This window comes from Sorex fumeus, unplaced genomic scaffold, assembly GCF_029834395.1.
Source record: "Sorex fumeus unplaced genomic scaffold, SorFum_2.1 ptg000067l, whole genome shotgun sequence".
NCBI lineage: Eukaryota > Metazoa > Chordata > Mammalia > Eulipotyphla > Soricidae > Sorex > Sorex fumeus.
Window position 1 is genome coordinate 5,151,505 of NW_026606124.1, and position 24,703 is coordinate 5,176,207.

The window sequence follows — 24,703 nt, forward strand, 5'->3', positions numbered from 1 at the left end:
TGGGAGAGGAGGACCAAGTTGGTGACCTCCACAGGGGGGCAGAGATGTCAAGGCAGGTGGTTTACTCTCAGAAGGCTATAGTTATGAGGACTTTAGGGGCACCCTGGAATAGCAGGAGAGTGACCTGGAAACCTTCATGCCATGGTCACATCCATTCTAGGTGCATGGGCTCTGGGCAGATGGCCCAGCCCCAGACCCTTCCAGCACCCTCAGGTGTGTCGGCCAGATAGTGACACTGCAAACTATCTGGCTGACACAGCTCATGAATGATACACCCCCAGCTTTTAGGGATTGAGTCATATTTTTCTTTAGGATAGAGGAATGAAGGCCCCAAGGGGTAAGGGGTCCACTTACCACCCCATACCCATGAGTGACCTCTCCACCCACTCTGTCCCCATGGAGGGTACAGCCAACCCATTCCCAAGTCACAATGAAAGCTCACTGACCATCTTCCATCTGTTTTCAATAGTTGGAATGCTACTTATTTTGCTTCTCATACTATTTTTTTCAAGACAATGTTGAGTGTTCTGTGATACCTCTTATCCACCAGCTTGAAGCCCAGCATGTCCCCTTTGCCACCATTCTAATAGCTCCCCTTGGTGTTCCAGCTGGATCCCAAACTCTTAACTGCTCCTCTGCCTTCTTGGTTTGGGCACCCAGTCTGTCAACCATGCAGTTTTGTGAGATCCTAGTTTACCCAATTTCTATGGTCTGTCTTGTTGCTCTCTGAGAACTTGTTTATTTGTTTCTTGGGTCATACCTGGAGATGCTCAGGGATCACTCCTGGAAGTTCTGGGGGTACCCTATGGACTGCTGGGGATTGAACCTGCGTTGGCTGCGTGCAAGGCAAGTGCCCTCCCTGCTGTACTAAGTCTTGAGGCCATGCACCGGCCTGTGGTCTCAGCTTCTTGCCCAGCCTCTGCAGCAAGGCTTCCGGCAGCCTTGTCCAGGCTCTTCCTCCCCTCTGTGCTACCTTTTTGTTTTCACATGAAAATCCGGTAAGACTCCACTCAGACGCCCTCTCCTCTGTGAGAACATCCTGATGACACAATTCAATGCACCCTTTTCATTTCAGAATGTTCACAGGTCACACAAAACACCATCTGAGGATGTGTCCACTGGAGGACCAAAGCCACTTCTGTGGCCAGAGAAGAGCTGATGCCGAATGCACTGCTGTTTAGACTAAACACACATAGTTTAATGTGTTGCATGCACACATGAGATTCCTCAGCAATCCTCTGATAAGGGCTGTCACTCCAGAGACAGTGGGACTGAAACACGGGTCAGCACGGCCACGGCCCCAGAAGCACAAGGACTTAATGCAGAACCCGGCAGCTTGGAGCAGAAAAGTGAATGGACTATGCGTTAATCCAGGCCATCAGGTCTGTCCGGAGGGGAAAGGGTGTTGCCCCAGTCGCCTTCTCCTCTCTGGAAAGAAAGATGGCGGCCACATGGGAGCCTAACTCCCTAACTCCCTGAGGGTTAGAAGGCTTTATAATGATTTCTGAACTTCTACTTTAATTAACATATTCTCTCTCTCTCTCTCTCTGTCTGCCTGTCTGTCTCTCTCTTTCTCCCTCTCTCCTTCTTTCTTCCTCACACAGGCAAGGGAAGTGCTCTACTGATGAGCTATATCCCTGGCCTCATGCTCTATAAATTGAAATAATGTCTTATCTTATTTCTTCTGAAACAAACACCCTTAAGAACTAGTTGCTATCTAGGACTTTCTAAACTTTTTGTTTTCTTTCCGGTGGTGATTACGATGTTGATGCTGGTGCTGCCATTTAAGTTCGTCAAACCACATTTGAGTGCGAGCAAGCTGGTGTCAATGTGTTACACATCACACACATATTCAAACATGTCATCCTTGAGCAGAGCCCGCCCTGGAGCTGGTCCCCACACCTGACAGCACACCTGACTCCCTCCACTGAAAGCAGCTGTAAGGATGCGGGGGTGAGTCATCACTCAGGAGAAGGCTGCAGCATAGTCTGAAGGGCTGACGCAGAGTGAGCTTACAACCTCCACTCACATGGGAGAGGCGAATTTTAAACCCGCAGCAGGCTACACTCTGGGTCATTCACATCTAGATAAACTCCAGACACTGTTCCTAAAGTGGGTCCTTCTGGAACCATCCAGCAGCTTCAGAGTGGGGGACAAAGCACCTTCTGTTTATTTGCTTACAGAAGGTAGGCTTCCAGCCCACCTCCCACAGTTACCACGATGTTGACTCACCCATTGACCGTGCTCTACCCATTCCTGACATCTCCTCCGAGGAGATGTAAGCCATGCAGCTAAAATTCATGAAAGCACTGGTCCCTGTGGCTGGGGTGACCTCCGGTGGTGGGCAAGCTGAATATCCACCCAATGGAAGCCCCACAGCTGCCCCACACCCCACCACTGCTGCGACACCAGGGACTCAACTCCACTCATAAATACTCTCTGCATAGACACAAACGGTGAGTAATTTCAGGTACCCAGTGCCCAAGCTGAGAACTCCAGTGTTTTTCAGAGTTAGGATGGGAAGCCCCGGAAGCCCCTCCCCTCCCAAGCAGCCCCGCCCACCCCAGGAGCCCGCCCACCTTCCCACAGAAGGCCTGCCCACCTGTTCCAGCCCCACCCTGTCAATTCATTGGCCCAGACCATAGATTCTGAAGTCTCTGGACCACAGGACATCTCCTAACACCCCCATGTGAAAACTCTACACTAAATTAGATGGGAAAGTAACATTGAAGCCAGTTAAACTCAACAAACAAAAACAAAAGCACAGAAGGCTCAAATAGCAGCAGATGAGTAAATTCTTAGACAAGGACTCAACAACCCTGCGATCAGACACAACAATTTTCACATAAAAATTGATTTTAATGCTTATATACTGGAGTCTTGTTATCTAATAAATTTCAACTCGAGAACTGCATCAACAGTGTTGACTTTTGTCTACATCAAGATAAAAGATTTAAAAAATGAAGGTAGACTTCCAGAGGGATGCTGAGTATTCTTTTCTTTTTTTCCATGAAAAGGGCTCAGCAGGTCAAACCAGATTGGGTGCCTCTGCCCTAGACCTCAAGGCATTTGCAAACTTGAACCCCACTTTCTTGCCCTTCTCCCACTGAAGGCTCAGCCTCTCCCCTCATTCGTGTGTGGCATAGCATGGGATAGGAGCTCAAGGCATGTCTATGCCCAGTGAAAAATGGTCTCATTTGGACTAAAGATTTACAGAGCCGGTGTATGTGCAAAGCCACTATTCAAATGTGTAGCCTCAACGCCTGCTATTCCCTTGACCTGTTCCCTTGGCCTTTCATCTGGCCAGCAGTGGGTCTGAAGTCCAGCGTAGATGGAGAGAGTCTAAGGGGATTGTGACAGCCCAGACACCCTCTCACGGTGCCATCCTTGGTGAGATCACGATTTCAAATGTTTCCCCCCCTAATGTTTACTCATCAGTGAAACAGATGAGGAAACTGAGGGTCAGAAGGTCAGCATGGCCTCATGAGAAATAAGTCCTTAGGGAAGTAAAGGAAAAGTCAGCTCACCTTCCATTAACCCAATAGCCCCTCTGTCCTATTCATTGCCTCTGCAAGTGAGCAGTCAAGAATTATAGTCTATCCTGGAGGTGAATGAAACAAATTCTCTCACTGACATCAGAAAACCAGACTCCCGAGGTACAAACCCCTTTCCAAAGAAGAACAAGAAAGTTTCTCTAAATGGAAGATGAAAATGTCCATCCTTGGCTCTACTGATAACTTTAAGATAAGGATGAGCCACAGGAAGCACTTGCATGAGAATACAAAATAGAGGAAACTTGCTGTCATAACTGGAAGATAAATAGCCAGTGTAAAAAACTTTGAAAATTTCTATGCAGTTTTACTCTACAAAAGATGCAGAGGCATGGCCTGTGAAGTATCACTGCAGTGAAAGTGCTCCCAGTGGCTGATTGGATACTTGAAAATTGAAATAATCTTTCTGGTAAGAAATTTGGTCAAATGTATTCCACAGGGTTTATACAGCTGAATGAAAGAACTTTATCTTAAAACACTATTTTAAGAACACAAGGAAATTCGTTATAAAGATTTAGACATAGGGGTATTAACTCAAACGGTGTTTGTTCCTTTAGATCAAAAAGAAAATAAGCATTTTAAAATACTTTATTCTTTTAGGTTTGGGGTCACACCCGGTTTCTTCAGGGCTTAATCACGGCTTTGCACTCAGAGATACTCCTGGCGGGCTCAGGGGACCATATAGGTAGCTGGGAATTGAAGCTGGATTGGCCACGTACGAGAGAAGTACCTTACCTGCTGTACTATTGCTCTGGCTCCTAAACATTTTTTAAAAATAGAATTTTTTCACTGAAAAATTGAGATCCCAGCGTTGCCCTCTGTTCATGTGCTCACACCTTAAATGCATCAAATTCTCTGCTGAGTATAAGCGAGTTCTGGGATGGTTGCAAATCCAGAAATACTAAAGGGTTTATGGAAGAAACAGGCATTTGAGGCCAGAAATGGGGTGTGTGTGGTATAAGAGGTATATCATCTCATTCCTACTTTGGACAAACTGGCAGGCTACCAAATGTAACCTGCCCACACGGCAGAGTCTGGCAAACTCCCCGTGGCGTACCCAATATGCCAAATACCAGTAACAATGATGGGTCTCATTCTCCTAACCCTGAAAAAGCCTTGAATATGGCACTTTAAAAAAAAAATCTCAGGGCTAGGACGAAGAAGACGTTACTGGCACCTGCTCGAGGCAATCGATGAACAACAGGGTGGTCGTGATCGTGATCGTGGTATAAGAGGGACCTCTCAGATGTCCTACAGAACACGAGGGACTTAGCCAGAAACACTTGCCCCCCGCCCCCAACATACATATGGCAACCTGGCAGTTGTAATTCTGCCACAAATCCAGCACACAGGAATTACTACTAGCAGTGCTCAGAGGGACACGTGGGATGCCAGAGATCAAACCAGGGTGGGCCATGTTCAAGGCAAGCACCCTACCCGGTGTACAATCACTCCACTCCCCTTTTTCACTTCTCAGTGAACATAAAATTCTAGCCTAGAAGTCTACTCTTTAAAAAGAAAGAAAGAAAGAAAGAAAGAAAGAAAGAAAGAAAGAAAGAAAGAACCAGGATAAATGAAACTCAAGGAATCTTGTAGAAACTTCCAGTACAGAATCTGAAAACTGAAAATGGGGTTTAGGTCTACATATTCAGAAATCAAGTTAAGCTCTTTCTTTCTCATCTTTAAATCAAATTTCAAATTAGAGGAAAAAGGTTTCAATTTGAGTCCGCAGGGAACAATTGTGGTAAATGTACCAATTTAAATGTAATACTTTTTTAAAGTGTATAATTCAGGGGCCTTGAGTGTGCTCAAGTATGATTAAACTAAGCTGCCGTGCTCACACAGAGCTCTTCTCTCCTGCATATCAGCTCACTGTCATCCATCTTGTCTGCAGGTAACTGGGGGCATATAATGGAGCACAGAATCTTCGGTTTCATCTTTACTCCCTGACATGGGGAGGGTGGTCAGGGGAGCTTCTGAGTTATTGAAAAGGCCGGGAGGGGCTACAGCATCAGCCGGAACCCATGGATGGTGTGTGTGTGTGTGTGTGTGTGTGTGTGTGTGTGTGTGTGTGTGTGGCGTGGGCTCTTCACTACACGCCCTTTTCCTGTGGAATATGTATGAGGGATACTGAGGATTGACACACTCCTTCTTACCCACACTCCGCTCTTGGAGGCCCTGGTCTTCAGATAAAAACAGAAAACCTGCCAACCTTGCCCTGCTCCCCCCCCCCCGCCCCCCCCCCCCCCAGAGCCCATTGATGTGAGTCACGGCAATGTAGTGCCTGGTTCTTAACACTCACCTGTCACCAATGGCTCGGCTGCACACATGTGCCCGGGGTGGTTCCCAGACCCCCTGAGCAATGTTTGGGAGACCCCCACCCTTAGAAAGAAAGCCTGAGGACTGAGAATGTGGCTCAAGCCCACGAGAGACCCCGAGTCTGATCCCAAGTGCTGCCTTCAGCTCTGCTGGGTCTGGCTCCACAGTGAAAATAGAAGCTGATGGTCTGCGCCGGGTCCTCGTGGTGCCTTTCCTGGTGGTCGGGGCTGCCCTCGGGTCAATGCCCAGCTTCTGCCTCATCCTCTGTATTCAGGCACCCATGATGGCCGCTCCCGCGCATGGAACCCGCCCGCAGCCCTTGCGCCCGGCACTGACAACCTTACTCTGCCTGCCACCCCCAGAATGTTTGCCATGGCCACGATCAACCCCATCTGCCCACTGGCCGCTGCTGACCCCATCCTGCCCACTACAGCCGCTGCTGACCCCACATTGCCCGCCACAGCCGTTGTTCACCCCACTCCGCTCACTGGCACTGCCAATCCTCTGCTGCTCTCCATGGCAACTGCCAACCTCACCGTCCACGGCTGCTGCTGACCCCTCGCTGCCTCCCACAGTTGATGCCATCCCCACTCTGCACAGGCCACGCTCACCCTCTCGCTCCACTCCGTGAGGAACCAGCTCTTGGCACAGGGCCCCATGTCGCAGTTCTCAATGTCGCTGGGCCGCAGCTTCATGTTGCACTCCTCATCGTCCACCACGTCCCCAAGGTTGCTCACACACTTCACGTCCCGGGTCCGCTGTCCCACTCCGCAGGGCACCGAGCACTGGAACAGGGGAGCAGCAGTGTTGGGATGGGGTGTGAGTGGGGCTCTCCAGGGCTGCACCCTTGTCCTTGCTACCTGCTCCCGGCACACAGGCTGCCCAGGAGACCCCTCGTGTGGCTGGGACCCCTAGCAATGCAACTCTATCTAGCTTTACCACCCACACCACCAAGGCTGTCTGGCCTGGTTGTCACCTTGGGCCTCAAGTCTTTCATCTGTGATATGAGGAGGGATGGTGTGGGGGGTCCGGTCTGCCGTGACGCAGGAGGAAGGGGATGCCAACATGCACAGCTCCCAGGGGATCCCCTGAAAGTCATCTAGCCCAAGGTCCAGCGGGCTGCCAGTGTACCCGATGGTTTGCACAAACAGCCTGGCATGGCTGGGCTTCTCTGGGGAGCTCACAGGTCTCCTGGGGCAGGGAGTAGGGCAGGTGGGCGGGGAGGGGAGCTGCCCACTGCTTACCGAGGTCCAGTCGGTGCGGATCTGCCACTCGCTGCAGATCTTCAGCTGGCAGGTGCTGGTGGTCTCGGGCTTCTCCAGGTGCTGGCAGCGGTAGGGCTGTACTGTCAGGCTGCGGTTGGCATACACCTGGCGGCACAGCACCTGGCGATGCTGCATGCCCAGGCCGCAGGTCTTACTGCACTCAGACCACTCACCAATGTCCCAGCTAGGCAGGGGAGAGAGGAGAGAAACGGAGAGCTGCCGACCACGGAAGAGAGCAGGGGCCCTGCTCCCTGCCCCCTGCCTCCCTTCTGGGCTTGCTCAAAGCCCTCTGACTTAGAGGCAGGAACTGCGCCTGAGAACTCCACACAGGCGAGCAAACTTAACAGATAGAGACATTTTCCTCACGGAGAAAAGGCCTTCCTGCAGCTGTCACCTGCAGCATGGGTTAATGAACTGCAGACTCCAATTCATTTTGGAACTCACCTGGAACTCTGATTCCAGAGCTCTTTATTATTATTTTGGTTTGGGCCACACCCAGCTGTGTTCCAGGCTTCCTTTTGGCTCTGGCCTAGGGGATCAATCTGGTGGGGCTTGGGAGACCACATGGGTGCCGGGGCTAGAACCCAGGTTGATGGCATGCAAGGTAAGCACCCTGCCCACTGCCACTGTGGCCCTTATTCTTATTTTTTGGGTCACACCCGGTGTTGCGCAGGGGTTACTCCTGGCTCATGCACTCAGGAATTACTCCTGGCGGTGCTCGGGGGACCATATGGGATGCTGGGAATCAAACCTGGGTCGGCCTCGTGCAAGACAAACACCCTACCAACTGTGCTATCACTCCAGCTCCCCCTATTCTTATTTAAAAAAAAAAACTTTTAATATGCTGCTCTCAGCATTATCTGACATTCTCTTTGTAACCCATTAAATAAGCTTTCGGCACAAGCTCATTAGATGTTTTAGATAGAAGTTCTTTTTGTTACTTCAACAAGTATGTTTGGACCCTTCGGAGGGCCCTTTCCCTCGTCATCATCCAGTATCTCTGGAGCTGTTTCCTGATTTCTCCTGGCAGAAGCATTTCCCTCATCCTCTCTTTTGCCACAGCTCACCAGCAGCGCTGAGCCCTCTGCTAGTCATTCCTGGCTTCCCTAATGGCTCCAGGCCAGTGTGGCTCAGTCTTCTTCTGATCCTGGCTACTTCCTATGTCTCTCCCACCCCCGTCCCATCTACAGGTTGACCTTCTCATGTCATGCATGGCTCCGTTTTTGTTTGGGGGTTTTCAGAGCTTATCCCTGGCTCTGTGCTCAGAGACCACTCTTGGCAGGCATGGGGGACCTTATGAGATGGCAGGAATCAGACTTGGGTTGGCCATGTGCAAAGCCAAGCCTTACCCGTTGCAGGATATCTCCATTTACCCTTGTAGTATCCTGGGCTCCACAGGGGCCATATGGCCCCGGGTTAGAAAATGCTGCTCTTGGCTACCAAGTGGGCTTCCCCGGGGGAAGGGGTTGCCAGATGCAGCATGCTGACTACCGGAGACCATGGGCTACCTGTTCTAGCCCCGAAAGATGGGTGCTTGCCAGGCTGACTGCCCTGCATACCCCCACTGAGTCTCATGGCTCCAGGGTTCAGACCTAAGCATCAGATCATATTCTTAGGGTGTGGTGTGGGGAGCAAGAGGAAGGTGGGCAGGGGCGTCTTACAAGGCCGGACAGGGGAAGATGTTGCAGGGCTCCTCCTCGGGGGTGGGCTTCATGCTGGCGTCACAGGCGCTCTCGGGAACCTCCTCCTGAGTGGTCCTGTGCACGCAGCGGAAGATGGGGTACTGCGACCCTGCAAGTACAAGGAGCACGTGTGCTGGGAAGCCCTCAGGCCCCATGCCATGAGATGTTTGCATCTTTGACAGTCACTGCAGTGCTGGTGACCAGATCCAAGGCCTGAAACGACCCAAGGGCTAGAGAATCCGCCGGCTAGAGTTGCAATAGCACGGGCTCCGCTGTAGACCAGGGGAAGCGCTTTGTTAGGACATGGATGGGACAGAAAGGGGGCTGTGTTAAGTGAAATACACCCTTCTTGGGAGAAGGCAGCTGGAATAGAGAAAAGATCATTAAGAAAAAGATGGCTGGAGGAATCGGTCAGGGTGGGAGATGTGTGCAGAAAGTAGATAAAGGAACAAACATGATAACCTCTCAGGGTCTGTACTGCAAACCATAATGCCCCAAAGTAGAGAGAAATTATGGGGCATCATATCTGCCATGGAGGCAGAGGGACGGTGGGAAAGGGGGGGTATACCGGGGATACTGGTGGTCGGGAATGTGCACTGGTGGAGGGATGGGTGTTTGATCATTGTGTGATTGTAACCCAAACATGAAAGATTGTATCTCACGGTGATACAATAAAATTAAAAAAAAGGAAAAAAAAAAGAAATAGACCCTTCTCTCTCCTAGCTGCCTTCTCCCCTACCACTTGTGGCAAGCTTCCAACCAGGGACCCATCCACGTGGCCCTTATTTCGACTGTCCTTCAGTATTAGCCTCATATTATCATTATTATTATTATTTATTATTATCATTCATTATTTTATATTCCTCACCACTATGACAATGATAGTTGAAAATGATCTCTGGATCAAATATTGAATGCTGAAAGAGGGTGAAGAGATATGATAACCTCTCAGTACCTGTATTGCAACCATAATGCCCAAAAGAAAAGAGAGTGAGAGAGTGAGGGAGAGAGAAAGAGAGAGAGTGAGGGAGAGATAAAGAGAGAGAGAGTGAGGGAGAGAGAAAGAGAGAGAGAGGTGTCTGCTATAGAGGCAGGGTGGGGTGGGGAGTGGCGGGAGACAAATTGGGGACATTCATCATTGGTGGTGGGAAATGTACACAGGTGGATGGATGGGTACTGGGACATTGTATGACTGAAACCTGATCATCAACAGATTTGCAACCGTGTATCTCATGACAATTCAATTTTTTTTAAAAAAAAGCAAAATAAGACCAAAAGAGAAAGTCAATATTAAGTGATCTCACTCATAGGTGGCATATGAAGAAAACAAGCAAGGGAATAGATAACAGCCAAAGAAAATACATCCTTAGACTGTGGCAATGGAACTAAGGTGACCCATTGTGGCAACTCAGAGGACCAGTGGTAGTGAGGGTAGGGAGGGAGCGGGCAGCCAGGAGGAGCCTATGGACAGTGGTGGAGGGATGGTGCCACTTTGGCACGTGTCTAGGAGGGAGGGGCCGACAGTTGCTGCTGAACAAGGTGTCCTGCAGGTGCCGGTTGTGAATAAGGGCAGACAGGTTGGAGCAGCCAAGTGAGAAGATTCCAGAAAGGTCAGAAGACCACTGGCTTCCTCCTCCATGAAAGCATCTGACCCACTTCCTGGCAGAGCCCTGAGGATGAATATCAGCTTCCTAGGAGGCACCTACAAGGGTGATTAGAGGTCACCCCAAAAGCCTCTATACCTCTCGGAAAGACTGGCAAGCTACCGAGAGTATTCCGCCCGCACGGAAGAGCCTGGCAAGCTATCCGCTGTGTATTCGATATGCCAAAACCAGTAACTACAACTGGTCTCATTCACCTGACCCTGAAGGCTTCACCGACATGGCAGCACTGAGAAGGATGAGAAAGGAGAGGCCGACAAAATCTCAAGGCCGACCTAGGCTGCCACAACGAAGGAAGACAAAAATGATCGTCTGTACTTTCAATGCACGTACGCTAGCATCAGATGCATCCATCGAGGACCTGATGGTACAAGCGCGAATGATCAAGTACGACATCATTGGTCTGACCGAGACAAGAAGACACGAATCATTGGTCTGACCGAGACAAGAAGACACGAATCTCACCATGCCGTTTTCGACACTGGAGAAGAATTGTTCCTCGGAACATGCGATAAAAGAGGTGTTGGAGGCGTCGGTGTCCTTGTCAACACAAACTTGGCCAAGAGCATCGATTCATTTGAATGCCTAACAACCCGAATCGGACGTTTACATTTGAATAGATGTGGCTCACTGCCTGCAGTTTCTATCTTCGTTGTCTACGCACCAACATCTCATTATGATGAAAGAGAAATCGAGAAGTTCTACATGGAGCTAGGGAAGTTCTATAAAGAAGACCACACCTTCTACAAGATCATTGTGGGTGATTTTAATGCCAAGAGAGGACCGAGAAGATCAGCTGAAGAACTTCACATCGGAACCCATGGCCTAGAATGGAACGAACAGGGTGAGAGACTGTCTGAGTTCATCATGTCGACCAAGACCATTCATGGTAACTCACAGTTCCAGAAGGCAGAATCTAAACGATGGACATGGGAGTCTCCCGGTGGACGATTCCACAACGAAATAGACCACATCATATTCAATCGACGGTTTTGCCTGACTGATGTCGCTGTTGTCCCAAAATTTCGAACGGGATCGGACCACCGTCTCCTTCGTGCAAAATTCTACTTCACAGAGCGGGGAGAAAGGGCTGCAAAGTTCAAAAAGAGAACTCCCAGAACGACCACCAACTGGGAACTCTTTGGTACTATTGCGGCAACATGGGAAGATACCATTGTTGACAACATTGACGAGGAATACGATCGACTGGTTCAGCACCTCCATGAATGTGCGAGGAACGCCAAGAGAGAGATAGCCACAAAAAGTCGCCTATCTTCGAAAACTCTTGAGCTAATTCGCCAGCGTGGTTTGGCGCATGCCTCAGGCAACCGCAAGCTAACGTCCGAGCTTGCAAAGCAGTGCAGAGATGCGATCAAGGAAGACCTCAAAGAGAGAAGAGCAGAAGTACTGGTAGATGCGGCAGAAGCCGGGAAAAGTATTCGTAACGCCCGCCTGTCCTTCGCCAACTATAAGACCAAGATGACTGCCCTCCGACGTCCTGATGGATCCATCACATCCTCCAGAATGGCAATGGAGAAGATTATCCATGACTTCTACTCAAATCTCTTCGATAGCCATGTCCACTTGCCGACATACCAAATTCCACAGGATGGGTATGTCGTTCCCAACGTTCTCCCTTCCGAAATCCGACACGCCATTTCGTCAGTAAAGAAGCAAACAGCACCCGGCCCAGACAAGGTCAGACCTGAACACCTGAAGAACCTGCCGTCAGTACTCATCAATACACTGGCTCGGCTCTTCACTCGCTACCTGTCTGAATGCAAGGTTCCATCTCAATGGAAAACCAGCAGGACCGTACTACTGTTCAAGAAGGGAGACATCCATGACATTGGCAACTATCGCCCGATCTGCCTATTGTCTGTCATCTACAAGTTGTTCACTCGAGTCATCCTGAATAGGATTGGCAGAACACTAGATGAAGGACAACCATGCGAGCAAGCAGGGTTCCGCAAAGGATTCAGCACCATCGACCATATCCACACAATAACCAAGCTCATTGAGGTTTCTCGGGAGTTCAAGATGCCGCTCTGCTTAACGTTCATTGATTTAAAGAAGGCCTTTGATTCTGTCGAGACGGAAGCGGTCATTGAAGCCCTAGCCAATCAGGGCATTCAAGCCCAATACATCAGGATCCTCCGTGAGCTGTATTGCGGATTCACTACCAGGATCTCACCATTCTACAAAGAAGTGATCGTTGATGTCAAGAGAGGGGTGCGGCAGGGTGATACCATTTCACCAAAACTCTTCAGTGCCACCCTCGAGAACATCATGCGACGACTGGAATGGGAAGGAATGGGAGTGAAGATAGATGGTCGGCAACTACACCACCTCCGCTTTGCTGATGACATTGTTTTAATAACACCAAACATCAGCCAAGCGGCACAAATGCTGGCCGACTTTGACCGTGAGTGTGGAAAGGTAGGACTACAGCTGAATCTTACGAAGACAATGTTTATGAGAAACAGCCTTGTTCCTGACGCCCCATTCGCTCTCAATGGAACGACCATCTCCGAATGCAACAGCTATGTGTACCTAGGTCGAGAGGTCAACATGACAAATGACCTGGCACCCGAGCTGCGCAGGAGGAAGAGAGCGGCTTGGAACGCCTTCAAGAACGTCGAAGAAATAGCTAAGAGGACGAAGAACCTCCGGCTCCGGGCACATCTCTTTGATTCCACTGTTCTTCCTGCATTAACATATGCCTCAGAGACCTGGGCCCTACGCAAACAAGATGAGAACGCCATTCAGGTCTCCCAAAGAAGAATAGAAAGAGCTATGCTTGGAATATCACGTTTCACTCAAATGAGAGAACGAATCCGGAGTTCTGACATCTGTCGACGATCAAGGATCAGGGACGCTGTCTCATATGCCAAGGTGTCGAAAATCAGATGGGCTGGTCACGTAATGAGATTTAAAGACGACCGTTGGACTAGAGCTGTTACTGATTGGATTCCACGGGATGTCAAGAGACCGCGTGGCCGCCCACCTACCAGATGGTCAGACTTCTTTGTCAAGGTCATGAACGATCGGTTTGAGGCCCTCCATGTTCCCGGAGCGAAGAGATGCCATTGGGCTACACTAGCACGCGACAGGGACAAATGGAGACGTTACTGGCGCCCGCTCGAGCAAATCGACGACTAACGGGAAGTTAAGTGATTAAGTGATTAAGGAGGCAGTGAGCTTCTCCGAGGCCCAGGCCTGGTGCTCCCTGGAACCCATCTTGGGGGAAGGAGGTGTCGACTCCTATTTTCAGGGTCTAATAATATTTTTTCATAACCAATTTGCTAAACAACAACAAAACAGTCACAGGAACTGCCCAGGGCTCTGAATTTCTTATTTTAATCAAATAGCCTGGTTCCTTTTTCCCTTCTCCTTCCTCCTTCTCCACCTCCTCCTCCTTCCTTTGTAAATGGTTCTCAGAAAGCCTATCTCCTCTCTCTGCCACCGAACACTTCCATCCAAACTTTTACTACTGTGGCTGCCTTCACAGATATGCAAAGGGTCTTGCTCTCCTCACTGTCATGTTTGGATCCTCACTGTTCTTTCTACACGCTGGCTCTTTGAATAGTTGAAAATGATGAGTGTGTCTTGGTACATGTTCTGTTTGTTATTGGAGGCTCAGACAAGCCAGGTTTCGAGCTGCTCTTGAAGAGATGTGCTTTATGCCCTCCGTGCATGCTGCTGGCTCTTAGCTCCTCTACTGTATCCTGGGTGCCCTTCAAACATGGCGCCCAACTGGTGCTGTGGCTCAACGGTAGAGCACAGGCCTTTCGCCCGTGAGGCTCTGGGTGTGATTCCTGGCACTGCAATAACCACAGTGGGTGACCACAAAAAGTTTACAGACCAGAGCACAGAGGGTGATGGTGAATTCCTAGACCTTTCAGGGTTCTGTCCTGAGGGGGGAGGAGATGGTTGTGATGAGTGATTTCCACAACCAAATCTACTGTCACTTACCCCTGTGTGACTCACTCAATCCCTTTTGGGGTTCTATTTTCTTATTTGTAGACCTTTTGGTACCCTTTGTGTTTCTGACCTTTAGAAACTCACTGCCCCTCGTTCATTGGATCTCATCCTTTTCTGCTACTCTGTGCTCTGTGAGGGGGGCAGCAGCCAGGTCTATTCTTGTCAGCCCTGAATCCCCAGAGCCTAGCTTCCTATCTAAGGGGTAAATAAAGAATCGACACATCTTTATTGTCAGGGTCATCAGGTCACTCCCAGACATTCTCACCCAGTTCAGGGTTAAGGGCTGAATTCCGGAAGGTCCTGCAGTGTTTGGGGTGAGCAGAGCAAGCACCCTAGCCCTGGGACTGTCTTCCTGTCCCCACATAAAGCCTAGTTTCATTGACTAAACAAGGATGAATCTATTCTGAAGTAAAGTCAGAATTTGTTAACAGGAAATTTTAAATTCTCAAAAAAACAAAAAACAAAACAAAACCTGTTGATGCCTGTCTTCTCTCTGCTGCCTCCTAGTGGCAGCATTGCAGTATTACTAAGGAGCACGTGACGCTGAGCACCTTTTGAAGGAAGGAGGAGGAGGAGGTGGAGAAGAAAGGAGAAAGGAAAAAAAGAAACTAGGGTTCAATTTCTTGCATTGCCTTTGTTCCCCTGATCTCTTCCAGGGATTGCTTTTGAGCACAGAGTCAGGAACAGCCTCTGAGCACCACTGGGTGTGGTCCCCAAACCTAGCCTCCCACCCCCCAATAAAAATTGCAACCTAACTATTGGAAGCAAGCTGCTCCTCTATGAGTAACCACCTACAACAACCCCCCGCCATTCCCTAACACACACACACACACACACACACACACACACACACACACACACTCTCTCTCTCTCCTCACCCAGTCTTGGCCATGCACATCCTGCCCTGAAGAAAAGTTGTTCATTCTACGATGCTTAGCTTTGTGGCTGACTGGCTGGACATTTACACTCTCCCGGGCCTCCAACACGTTAGAATTTTCACCGTAACGGAGAACAGTTTCTGATGTAATTGTGTCAATATCGGATGAGCTACCCAGGGTTTCCAGGCTTCGGCTGCTCTTGTGACAGGAGAGTCAGCCCCCAGCGCTGCTGAGTGTGACCCCCAAATCTTCCCACAATAAAAAAATACCTACGACATAACGCTGGTCTTGGAAGACCAGGGAACCACTGAGTTGAGTTTCCCCAGCTAGACGGCGGGGTGAGTGTGGGGGTCACTCTTAGGGTCCTGCTGGGGGCTCAGCAGGACATCCCAAATCAGACATCCCAAATCAGAAGGCATCCCGGGGACTGCCTGGACATGGATACCCAAGCACGTCTGGTTGACTTTGCCAGGAAGGATGAGAGATGGCTCGGAGGGGAGGAGGGGATGGGCTGTGAGGTCGCAGGGGCTTGGGCCTCGGCTGTGCCCCTGCAGGACAGCACTGGGGGGTGGGGGTTCCTCGGTCGCAGCACACTGGCGCCCACTGTGGACGGCCCCGAGTTGATCTTTGGCAGTGGTGTTGCCTCATCTGCCCCTGGTGTCCGGGCTGGCTGCGGGGCGCCAGCCGGGCCGAGCAGAGGAGCAGCCTCGAATGTGGACACGGCATAAGGAGAGAAAAAGGGGCGAAGATGGCCTCAGAATGGGGGGACAGGGGACAGCAGAGCTTGGGTTTGTTTTCCATATTCCTCAGTCTCCCTTTAGCCCAGAACCAGCACTGTTTATTTTATTTTAAAAAATCAATACTAAAATTATATTATTATTATTATTTGGTTTTTGAGCAACAACTGACAGTGCTCAGGGCTCACTCCTGGTTCTGTGCTCGAGAATCACTCCTGGCGGGGCTCAAGGGACCTTAAGGGATGCTGGGGACTGAACCCATGTTGGCTACATGCAAGGCAAGCACCACACCTGCTGTGCTATCCTTTCGGCCCCTAATTTATATACATATATATATATTTTTTTTTAGCAAGATAGTTTTTATTGAAAGAAATAGACTTAGATGTGAAGGGTGTGTGTGGGCGGGGTTGAGAAAGAAATAAATACATGTTCGAGAGAAAATACTAACTTGAAAGAGCTTGAAAATAAGTAAAGAGACATAGAGACAAGCAAGCAGATGCAATGGACATCTAGCGACATCTAGCTTCCCAACAGTAGGTGTAAGGGTGGCGTGTGTGTGTGTGTGTGTGTGTGTGTGTGTGTGTGTGTATGTATGGGGTGGGGTGTGTGTGCAGGCGGTATGTGTGTATGTGTGTGTGTATGGGCAGGGTGTGTGTGTGTGTGCGAGGGTAGAGTGTGCATGTGTGTGCGTGTGCAGATGTGTGTGTGTGTGTGTTTGGGGTGTGTGTGTATGGGGTGGAGTGTGGGTGGGTGAGGTGTGTGTGTACAGAAAGGAGTGTTTGTGTGAGGACGGGATATGTGTGTGTAGGGCGGGGTGTGTGTGCGCGGGGTATATGTGTGTGGGGTAGGTGTGTGTGTAGGTGTGTGTGTCTGTGGGTGTGTGTGTATGTGAGTGAGTGTGTGTGTTCCTGTGTGCACACGTACAGGTGGACACACTCTGGTTGTTAAAATTGATGCCGACGGTGCTAACCCATTCTAGTAAGAAAGTCAGGGTGTGTGTGTGTGTGTGTGTGTGTGTGTGTGTGTGTGTGTGTGTGTGAGACACTCCTTAGGAGACAGGTTGTCTTATGGCATTAAGGAACATGATAGGGAAACCTACGTAACGGCTCTGCGGCTTTGCCTGTAGGGGGGCAGCCTGGGAGAGGGCGCCTTGCAGTGCCTGAGGTGGACACCTGCTCTCCCCGCCGCGTCTGCACGCGCCTCTGCCCGCTGGAGACCCCACCCCACACCTTTGCAGGGAGGCACACTGTAGCCTGAGCAGGACAGCTGTCCGGAGCCCCGAGGGGTCCCCGGCACTGCATGCACGCGGGCGTGGGAGAGGTCTGTCCTGCACCCAGACCCACCTTTCCCGCAGCTCGCGGAGCACTCTGTCGTCCCCAGCTGCTTCCAGTTGTGGTCCCGGCTCCGCCGCGGGGGCTGCGGGGCGGGGGGCACCGCGTTGTCGGGGGGATGCGGGGGGAACCGGTCGGGGAGCCTGACCGGGAAGGTCTGCGCGGTGTCAGAGGTGAGCACATCCCGGGCCCCTCCGCGCGCGCCTTCCCGCTCCTGGCTTCTCTCCTCCTCTTCCTCCTCTTCCTCCTCCTCCTCCTCCTCTCCGGCTGGGCCTCTCCCCTCGGGCAGCAGCTGGTCACTGAAGGGCTCCCCTGGGAGAAGCAAAAGCACATAACAGGAGCCCGGTTGGACGCTGAGCTCTACAGAGGAAACTACACTGAGAATTTGACACTGTCTCTCCAAATTCAATGGAATCATTTATGTTTGTCTGCCGGGGTTTTGATGAACACAGCCAGGGGTGTCAAGGGAGCCTGTGATCAGGAGTGACCCCTGGTGGTGCCGGGGGGCCATATACGATGAAGGAGGGTCTTGAACGAGGGTCTGCCACATACAAGGCAAGCACCTTACCTTGTGATTATCTCTCCACCTCATATCCAAATTTTAAACGCACATACCGTTGGATCTGACATCCAGGTACTGGAACTTTTTGGTACAAATATTCCCACCTTTATATGCATCATTTGAAAGAGCAACACAGGGATGAACTTCAATGGCCTTAAATACTGGTTAAAATAAATGATTCCAGGGTCGTGAATGGAACACTACTGACCTTGGACAACATGGGTTTGAAGTGGGTTCACCTACACTGGGCCTTTTTTTTCTTTTCTTTTTGAGCTACATCCAAGTTCCTCCTGCCTTGATCTCTCGCACGTACTGTGAAATGGGAAAGGTATGAAGGCAATCGGAAGCCATTTGTCACAGCGGCAACAGGAAACTCAAGTAAGGCATTTCAAAATATCAAAGTGGAAGGACGACCTCAGATATAGACTTCATTTTGGGGACAATTGCTGTTGATGTGGAGGTCACACCTGGCAGTGCTCTGAGTCAGGTAGTGCTGGGGGCAGGAGTGGGGGCACAGGGTACGGGAAATGGAACCCAGACCTCACACATACAAGGCACATGCTTTACCCTCTGAGCCAGTCCTGGCTCCTGCTTCCTTTCTGAACCAAGGAAATGAAACGCACTTAAGGCCCAAGGAGCGACCTCAGTGACTCATGCATTTTCTCTGGATTCAGTGAGAGTCAGGATACAAGCACCAGGAGAGGGAAGGGACCTTCCCAGGAAGTGACAGAGCATGTCTGGTGACCAGAAATGGTTGGTTACCTGGTCTCCTGTGAGGTGGCACCTGCGGGCTGATGGCGTTGGTCCCCATGATGACGTATTCGTAGTGCACTCCTGGGTTGGGCTGCTGGTGGATCATCTGCCAATGCAAAGGCTGACGTCACGGCAGGACAACCCCCCTCCCTTCCCACTGGCTTTGGTGCTCGGTTTAAGCGGCCCTTTGGGTGGCTGGACAGGTGATCCATACCTGTAGTATGGATAGTAGTGCTGGACTCAGGAGAGATTTGATAAAAACGATTTCATATGACCAGTTTTGCTATTTGCTTTTGAGGAGTGAAAACCAGAGTCTTCGAGGGAATCATCAAAACAGAAAGACAAAATTGAAGAGGAGTTTTGGTCAATTCTACACAGGAGACGAGAGTGGCAGTAGCAGCACTTCTCTGTGGGCACCTTAGCACCCACGGCCAGGCCTCAGGTTCTGCTTCCACCTCAGAGGAAGCGCTTCGAGCCCAGGGCACCCGCGTGAACACTAGGTGGCGAGAGCGAGCCGTGCAAAGACGAAGCCCAGCTCCTAAAGGTCCTTCAAAGACCTCCACCAGTCCCTAAGATGGACTCAGCAAGGGCCAGTCCCAACCCTCTCTCCCACTGACCAGTGAGTCCCATCCCCTTTGTGCACGAGAAGCTCCAGAAGCACAGATGGCAAGGAAAACAGGCAAAAGGGAAGTCAGTTTTCAAGTCAAGTTTTCTCAGGAGCTGAGAACAAAAGCAGGCACCAGCACAAGACAGTTTGGGACCAAGACACAGGAGGAATCAGCAAAGCCTAGCAGGAGCACCCCTCACCCCCCGGGCTCCCTATCCCAGCTCCTGCTCTTGGGGGCAGGGGGGCAGGGGAGGGGGGATGCAGACAAGGAGCCTCTGGCTGGCCACTTTCTTACCACTCTCTGCAACTTGGAGTCATTCTCCCAATCTCTGCTTCCTATCTGAGATGGTGGGGGGAGAAGGGGGGAGGAGGAGGAGGAGGAGGAAGAGGAGGAAGAGGAGAAGGAGGAGGAAGAGGAGGAGGAGGAGGAGGAGGAGGAAGAGGAGGAAGAGGAGAAGGAGGAGGAAGAGGAGGAAGGGGAGAAGGAGGAGGAGGAGGAGGGGGAGAAGGAGGAGAAAGAGGAGGAAGGGGAGAAGGAGGAGGAGGAGGAAGAGGAGGAGGAGGAGGAGGAAGAGGAGAAGGAAGAGGAGGAGGAGGAGGAGAAGGAGAAGGAAGAGGAGGAGGAGGAGGAGAAGGAGGAGGAGGAGAAAAAGGAGGAAGAGGAGGAGGAGGAGGAGGAGGAGGAGGAGGAGGAGGAGGAGGCCCTCCTGGGTGCTGTTCGGTTCCTCAGAGTGTGAGTTTGCCCTTGGCTCTCCCTGCTCCCTGGTCAATGGAGCCTCTGATCTACCCAACTGCTGTCCTGTTGCAGGTGGAGAGGTTGAAAACGGTTTGGCAGCATCATTAGCTCCTCACACCTAGAAACTGGGGGGTGAGCACTGAGCACCCCCCTATCTTCCCTTCAGCCCCTCACTTGTCTTCACACCCCCTTAGGTGGCGGGGGCTAGAATCGCCCTCCCTCTCCCAGGTTCTTCTGCCCTGCACACTCCACCCCATTGATGGCTATTGGCCTCCGTCTCTGAGACCACCCACAGCCTGGGTTTTCTGCCCTGATGCCATGTGAGACTTGCCCAGACTCCAATAAGCAAGTGGACAGTCTAAAACAAATATTCAGAACGAACAAGGCTTCCTTTATAGTTTCTCGTCCTCCAGCCACTTGGCCCAAGGGGAGTGAGTGTAACCGTGGCGCTGAAGAGGTGACAGCTCCAGAGCTCTAATAATGCCACACTGACTGTGTACACTAGCCTGGCTCGGAGACCTGGGAGGAGGCCTGCCAGGGGGACAAGTTCATTTCTGCCATCAAAATGTGGCTTTGAGCTTTTATGGTGTATCACCCATCTCTTATTTCCCAGTGTTTGAAGAACACTGGATTCTAGTGGTTTCTTTTTAAAACAAGCATCTGCAGGGAGCCAGAACAATAGGAAAATGGGTAGGGAGCTTGCTTGGGACACAGCAGACCTGGGGTTTGTTCCCTGGTACCCCATGTGGGTCCCCCCTGAGCCCTGTCAGGAGTGATTTCTGAGTGCAGAGCCAGGAGTAAGCTCTGAGCATCGCTGGATGTGGCCTAAAAACAAAACAAACAAAAAAAAGATCTACATGGTAGACTCCGAGGCAACTTAATGTTGTACTTTCTTGTAAGATCAGAGTTGTGTCTTCTGCGAGGCGGGAACCTTCTGGTAAAGCCCAGTTTTGCTACTTTGAGCTTTACTGTGTCAACTGGAGTATTCTGGAGTTCTTCCTGGGTCTGCTCGAAAAGGGTTTAGAAGGGTTGGGAACTGTGCGCAGTACTCTCTTCCCCAGGCATTTGCTTGCTTTTGCCATAAAAAGAAAATATGCCAAATTAGCAGTAGGAGAGAAGGGCCTGGAGGAGGGCCAACGTTCATGAAATAAAGGATGTGTTTTGCCTCTGATTTGGTTCAACAAGTAAAATTGGTTTTACTGGGTCAATAAACTGACGATAATAACCATCTGGGGGAGTTTAAAGGTTCCTGGCGAGTTAGGTACATGCCGAGGTGAACAGCCGAGGTGAGTGGCACACAGGCCAGGGTGCCCAGGGACTGTGCTCAAGTGTTTCTTACTGAGCCAGGCAGTGACTGGTTGCTTGTTTGTTCTCAGCGCGGGCCCCAGAAGCAGTGAGAGACAGTGTCTAGAGAACCACCCTAAATCCCCACACTCACATAGACGTCCAAGATCTCATTAGTGGGACCTTCAGCCAAGAAGGACTCCCCAGCAGTACTCGAAATCTCATTTGGACGCTTGTAGGTGAACATGGTTCCTCCGCCCTCATATTTGCCAGGTCGGTCGATCGCCCAATTGCCGTTGATGATGGAACGGCCCGAACGGCTTCGCAAGGCTGTTGGAGAAAAGGAGAAATTGCTCAAGCAAACCTGGAGCATACAGAAGACATACACACTCTCTCTCTCTCTCTCTCTCTCTCACACACACACACACCACACATACACACATATGCACACATACTCAGGTATACACATACACATGTACACACATATACACATACATATACATGTACACATATACATATACATACATACACATATACACACATACACACATATAGACACACATGCACACACAGTGGCTGGCTTATTTGTTCAAGGTTTTCCTTTGGAGTTAGTATGTGTTAAACTCTGCTCTGGGCCTCTAGGTCCCGGGGCACAACAAAGCATCTGAAACAATCCTTCTTGCTGTGTCTCTTCAAACCCTTGGACTCTGTCTAAAATGAAGGGCTAGAGGGGGTCAGGGATGGAGGATGAAGGAAAGGGGATGGAAAGGAGAGAAAGAGAGAGAGAGAGGAGGAGGAGGAGGAGGAAGAGGAGGAGGAGGAGGAGGAAGGCTGCGGTTCAGGGAGGGAAGCTGTTCTTCACTCTGCTACTCAGGTGGGAGGCTGCACTCCGGTGAACTCTGATTGGCAGGCCCACGAGTAAGCTCGGTCTGGCTTTGGTAGTTTCTTTTAATTCTTTCAATAACATCCCCCCCCCAGCCCAATATAAGAATGGAGAGATTCCATATTAAAACTACAGAGACAGCTCAGAAGGTTGGAGTGCAGTTTTGCACATGAAGTTCCCAGGTTTGATTCCCTACACTGCATGGCCTTGAATCAGGAGTAACCTGGAACACTGCTGGGTATGTCTCCAAACAAACAAACAAAACCCAAAATGATGACCCCCAAACCCAAATCCAAACGTTTACAATTCAAACCTTCCTTATGAAAGAAAAGATATGTTAATATTGTTCCATGGCCCCTTGGGCCGCAGCAATCAACAGTGGCTCTTCAGGATGTGGATTTCACACTGGTTGACCCCAGTTCCCACCTCTCCCTTACAGTAACCACGCCCCACCCCAGCCACAGGCTGTTTCCACTTACTACCCATTAACTTACAAATGTGTGTGATTCACACACTTACATTGTCGTTTTACATAAAGAATATTCTTTTTCTTACAATATTTCTTAAGAATATTCCTTTCTTACTTTTTCTTGTATTGTTATGCCACACTGAGACAGGTGGAGCATCTTCAAGGGGAGGCATCTGACTTCTTATCTAGCATGAGGTAATGCAGTCAGGGGCATCAAGTACAGGAATAATGTTGGGGTCACACCATGACACTAAGTCCAGAAATAACATTGTGGCTATAGTACAGCAAGGACAGCAGAAGATAAGGAGTCACAATCATGGTTCCCTCACAGCATGTACAAATAAATTCTGAATCACGGATTATCGTATGTCTACAAAACATGGCAATTCCATGGCCAAAATCCAGGATCCACCTACCACCAAATTTTACCTGGGCTAATTAAAAAACAAAACAAAATAACCAAAGCAACCTTTGTATTGGCTTTCCTCTTTCACTTCCTTTTAGTCTTCTAGTCTTGCGATCCTTTGAGAATACGCAGCAGATCAACTAGAGCTCAGAATCCTTCCGTGACTCTCTGTTTCTCTAGAAGGAAGCACCCACTGGGGAGTGGGTCCCAGGGCCCAGGTGATGTGATCCAGCCTTAAGCTGCATGGCTGCCCTCCTCGCTATGCTCTCTCCGGCTTTGTGCATCAGATTCCCCCCACAATGCTGTTCCTCTTTTCAGAAACGCTGCCCCGAATGCTAAATCTGTTCTCTAGAAGTTGCCTTGTTCGGGCAGTCTTCTTCCACCCCTCCTCCGGGCCTTGTGCTCTGGAACATCTGGAAGAGCAGGCTCTGATTTTTGTTTGTCTCCGTGGGCATTGAAAACTCCCACAGGGTATGAGAGTGGTATTTCCTCATGGGGATAGCTCTAGTGCTCGCGAAGTATTTACCACATCATCATGGGGACTCACTGAATAATTGTAGAATGCAAGAATACATAGTACAGAGGCAAAAAGCTCAAAAGAAATAAAGACAAAAAATGATAAATAGGTAACTCACAGAAAACTATGTTCCATACGCAACAGAAAATATGATGTTTGTAATTAAAAAAAAAAGAAATAAAACCCACAATATTCTTGGCTCACCAGGTTGGCAAACATATAAAAACACTAAAGACTGCCAATACTGACAGATGGGCTAGCAAGCACCGATAATCTTGCTGGTGAGCATGTAATCTGGTTCAGACAAACTGGGCTGTGATTTGGTTGTGATGTAGGCAGGCAGGCAGATAGGGAAGCCCTCCTCCCAGGAGATGGCAGTAAATTTCCTGGGAAGTAATAGCTCTGAAGTTGCAAAGGCCAACCTTGCAGAAAACACAAACTAAGACCTGATAAGACCCTCACCTATCTACTGCAACAGACCCTGAGAAGCTCTTGCAGAAACAAAAGGCCAGGAAAGGAACTTCAAAGAAGACCATCACTACTCCCAACCTCTCTGGTAACTTCCTTAGCAATGGACTTTTACCTAGGTAGAAGCCCCATGTGCGGGCAGGTTCGAGAAACCCTATAAAGGCCACCTCCAACAAAGGAAGTGTGCATATGCTGCCCGAGTCCATGTGCTGCCTGCACCCACGTGGCTGGGCACATGTGGTGCCTGAACGCATGTGTCACCCGCATCTCCCCTCCTGAGATGTGTGCTTTCAGGCTTTCCTATCTAATGGTGGGATGTGTGTAGGGGATCTCTCTGCCCTTGGAGAAGCCCGGGATCTCTCTTGAGCACAATACTCTCTATTATCTCTCACTTTCTCTCCCTCCTTCCCTTCAAAATCTCCAAATAAAAACGGTGTAATTTCACTGTCCGTCTACTTCTGAAATTCCTTTCTGTGAGGCAAGACAAGAATCCTGGGTCTTGGGTGGCAGAGGCAGACTGGGAGAAAGTGACCATCTTTCTCTCCTCCACCTGTGAGGCCCACTGACATCAGCTGCACTGTTAAAACTTTAAATGACCATAGAGTTGAGT

The 24,703-nt window shown here is 50.1% G+C and overlaps 1 protein-coding gene across 1 annotated transcript in view; it reads right to left on the minus strand.

Annotated features, from left to right (window-relative positions):
* Positions 1-24,703, minus strand: part of THSD4 (thrombospondin type 1 domain containing 4) — a 624,572-nt gene that overhangs the window by 6,980 nt on the left and 592,889 nt on the right. Inside the window, exons 9-14 of the mRNA XM_056128738.1 lie at positions 21,505-21,680; positions 18,733-18,829; positions 17,421-17,720; positions 8,797-8,926; positions 7,115-7,319; positions 6,482-6,655 (exon numbers count right to left, since the gene is read on the minus strand). Coding sequence (XP_055984713.1) covers positions 6,482-6,655; positions 7,115-7,319; positions 8,797-8,926; positions 17,421-17,720; positions 18,733-18,829; positions 21,505-21,680 — 1,082 coding nt within the window. The remainder of the gene's footprint in view (positions 1-6,481; positions 6,656-7,114; positions 7,320-8,796; positions 8,927-17,420; positions 17,721-18,732; positions 18,830-21,504; positions 21,681-24,703) is intronic.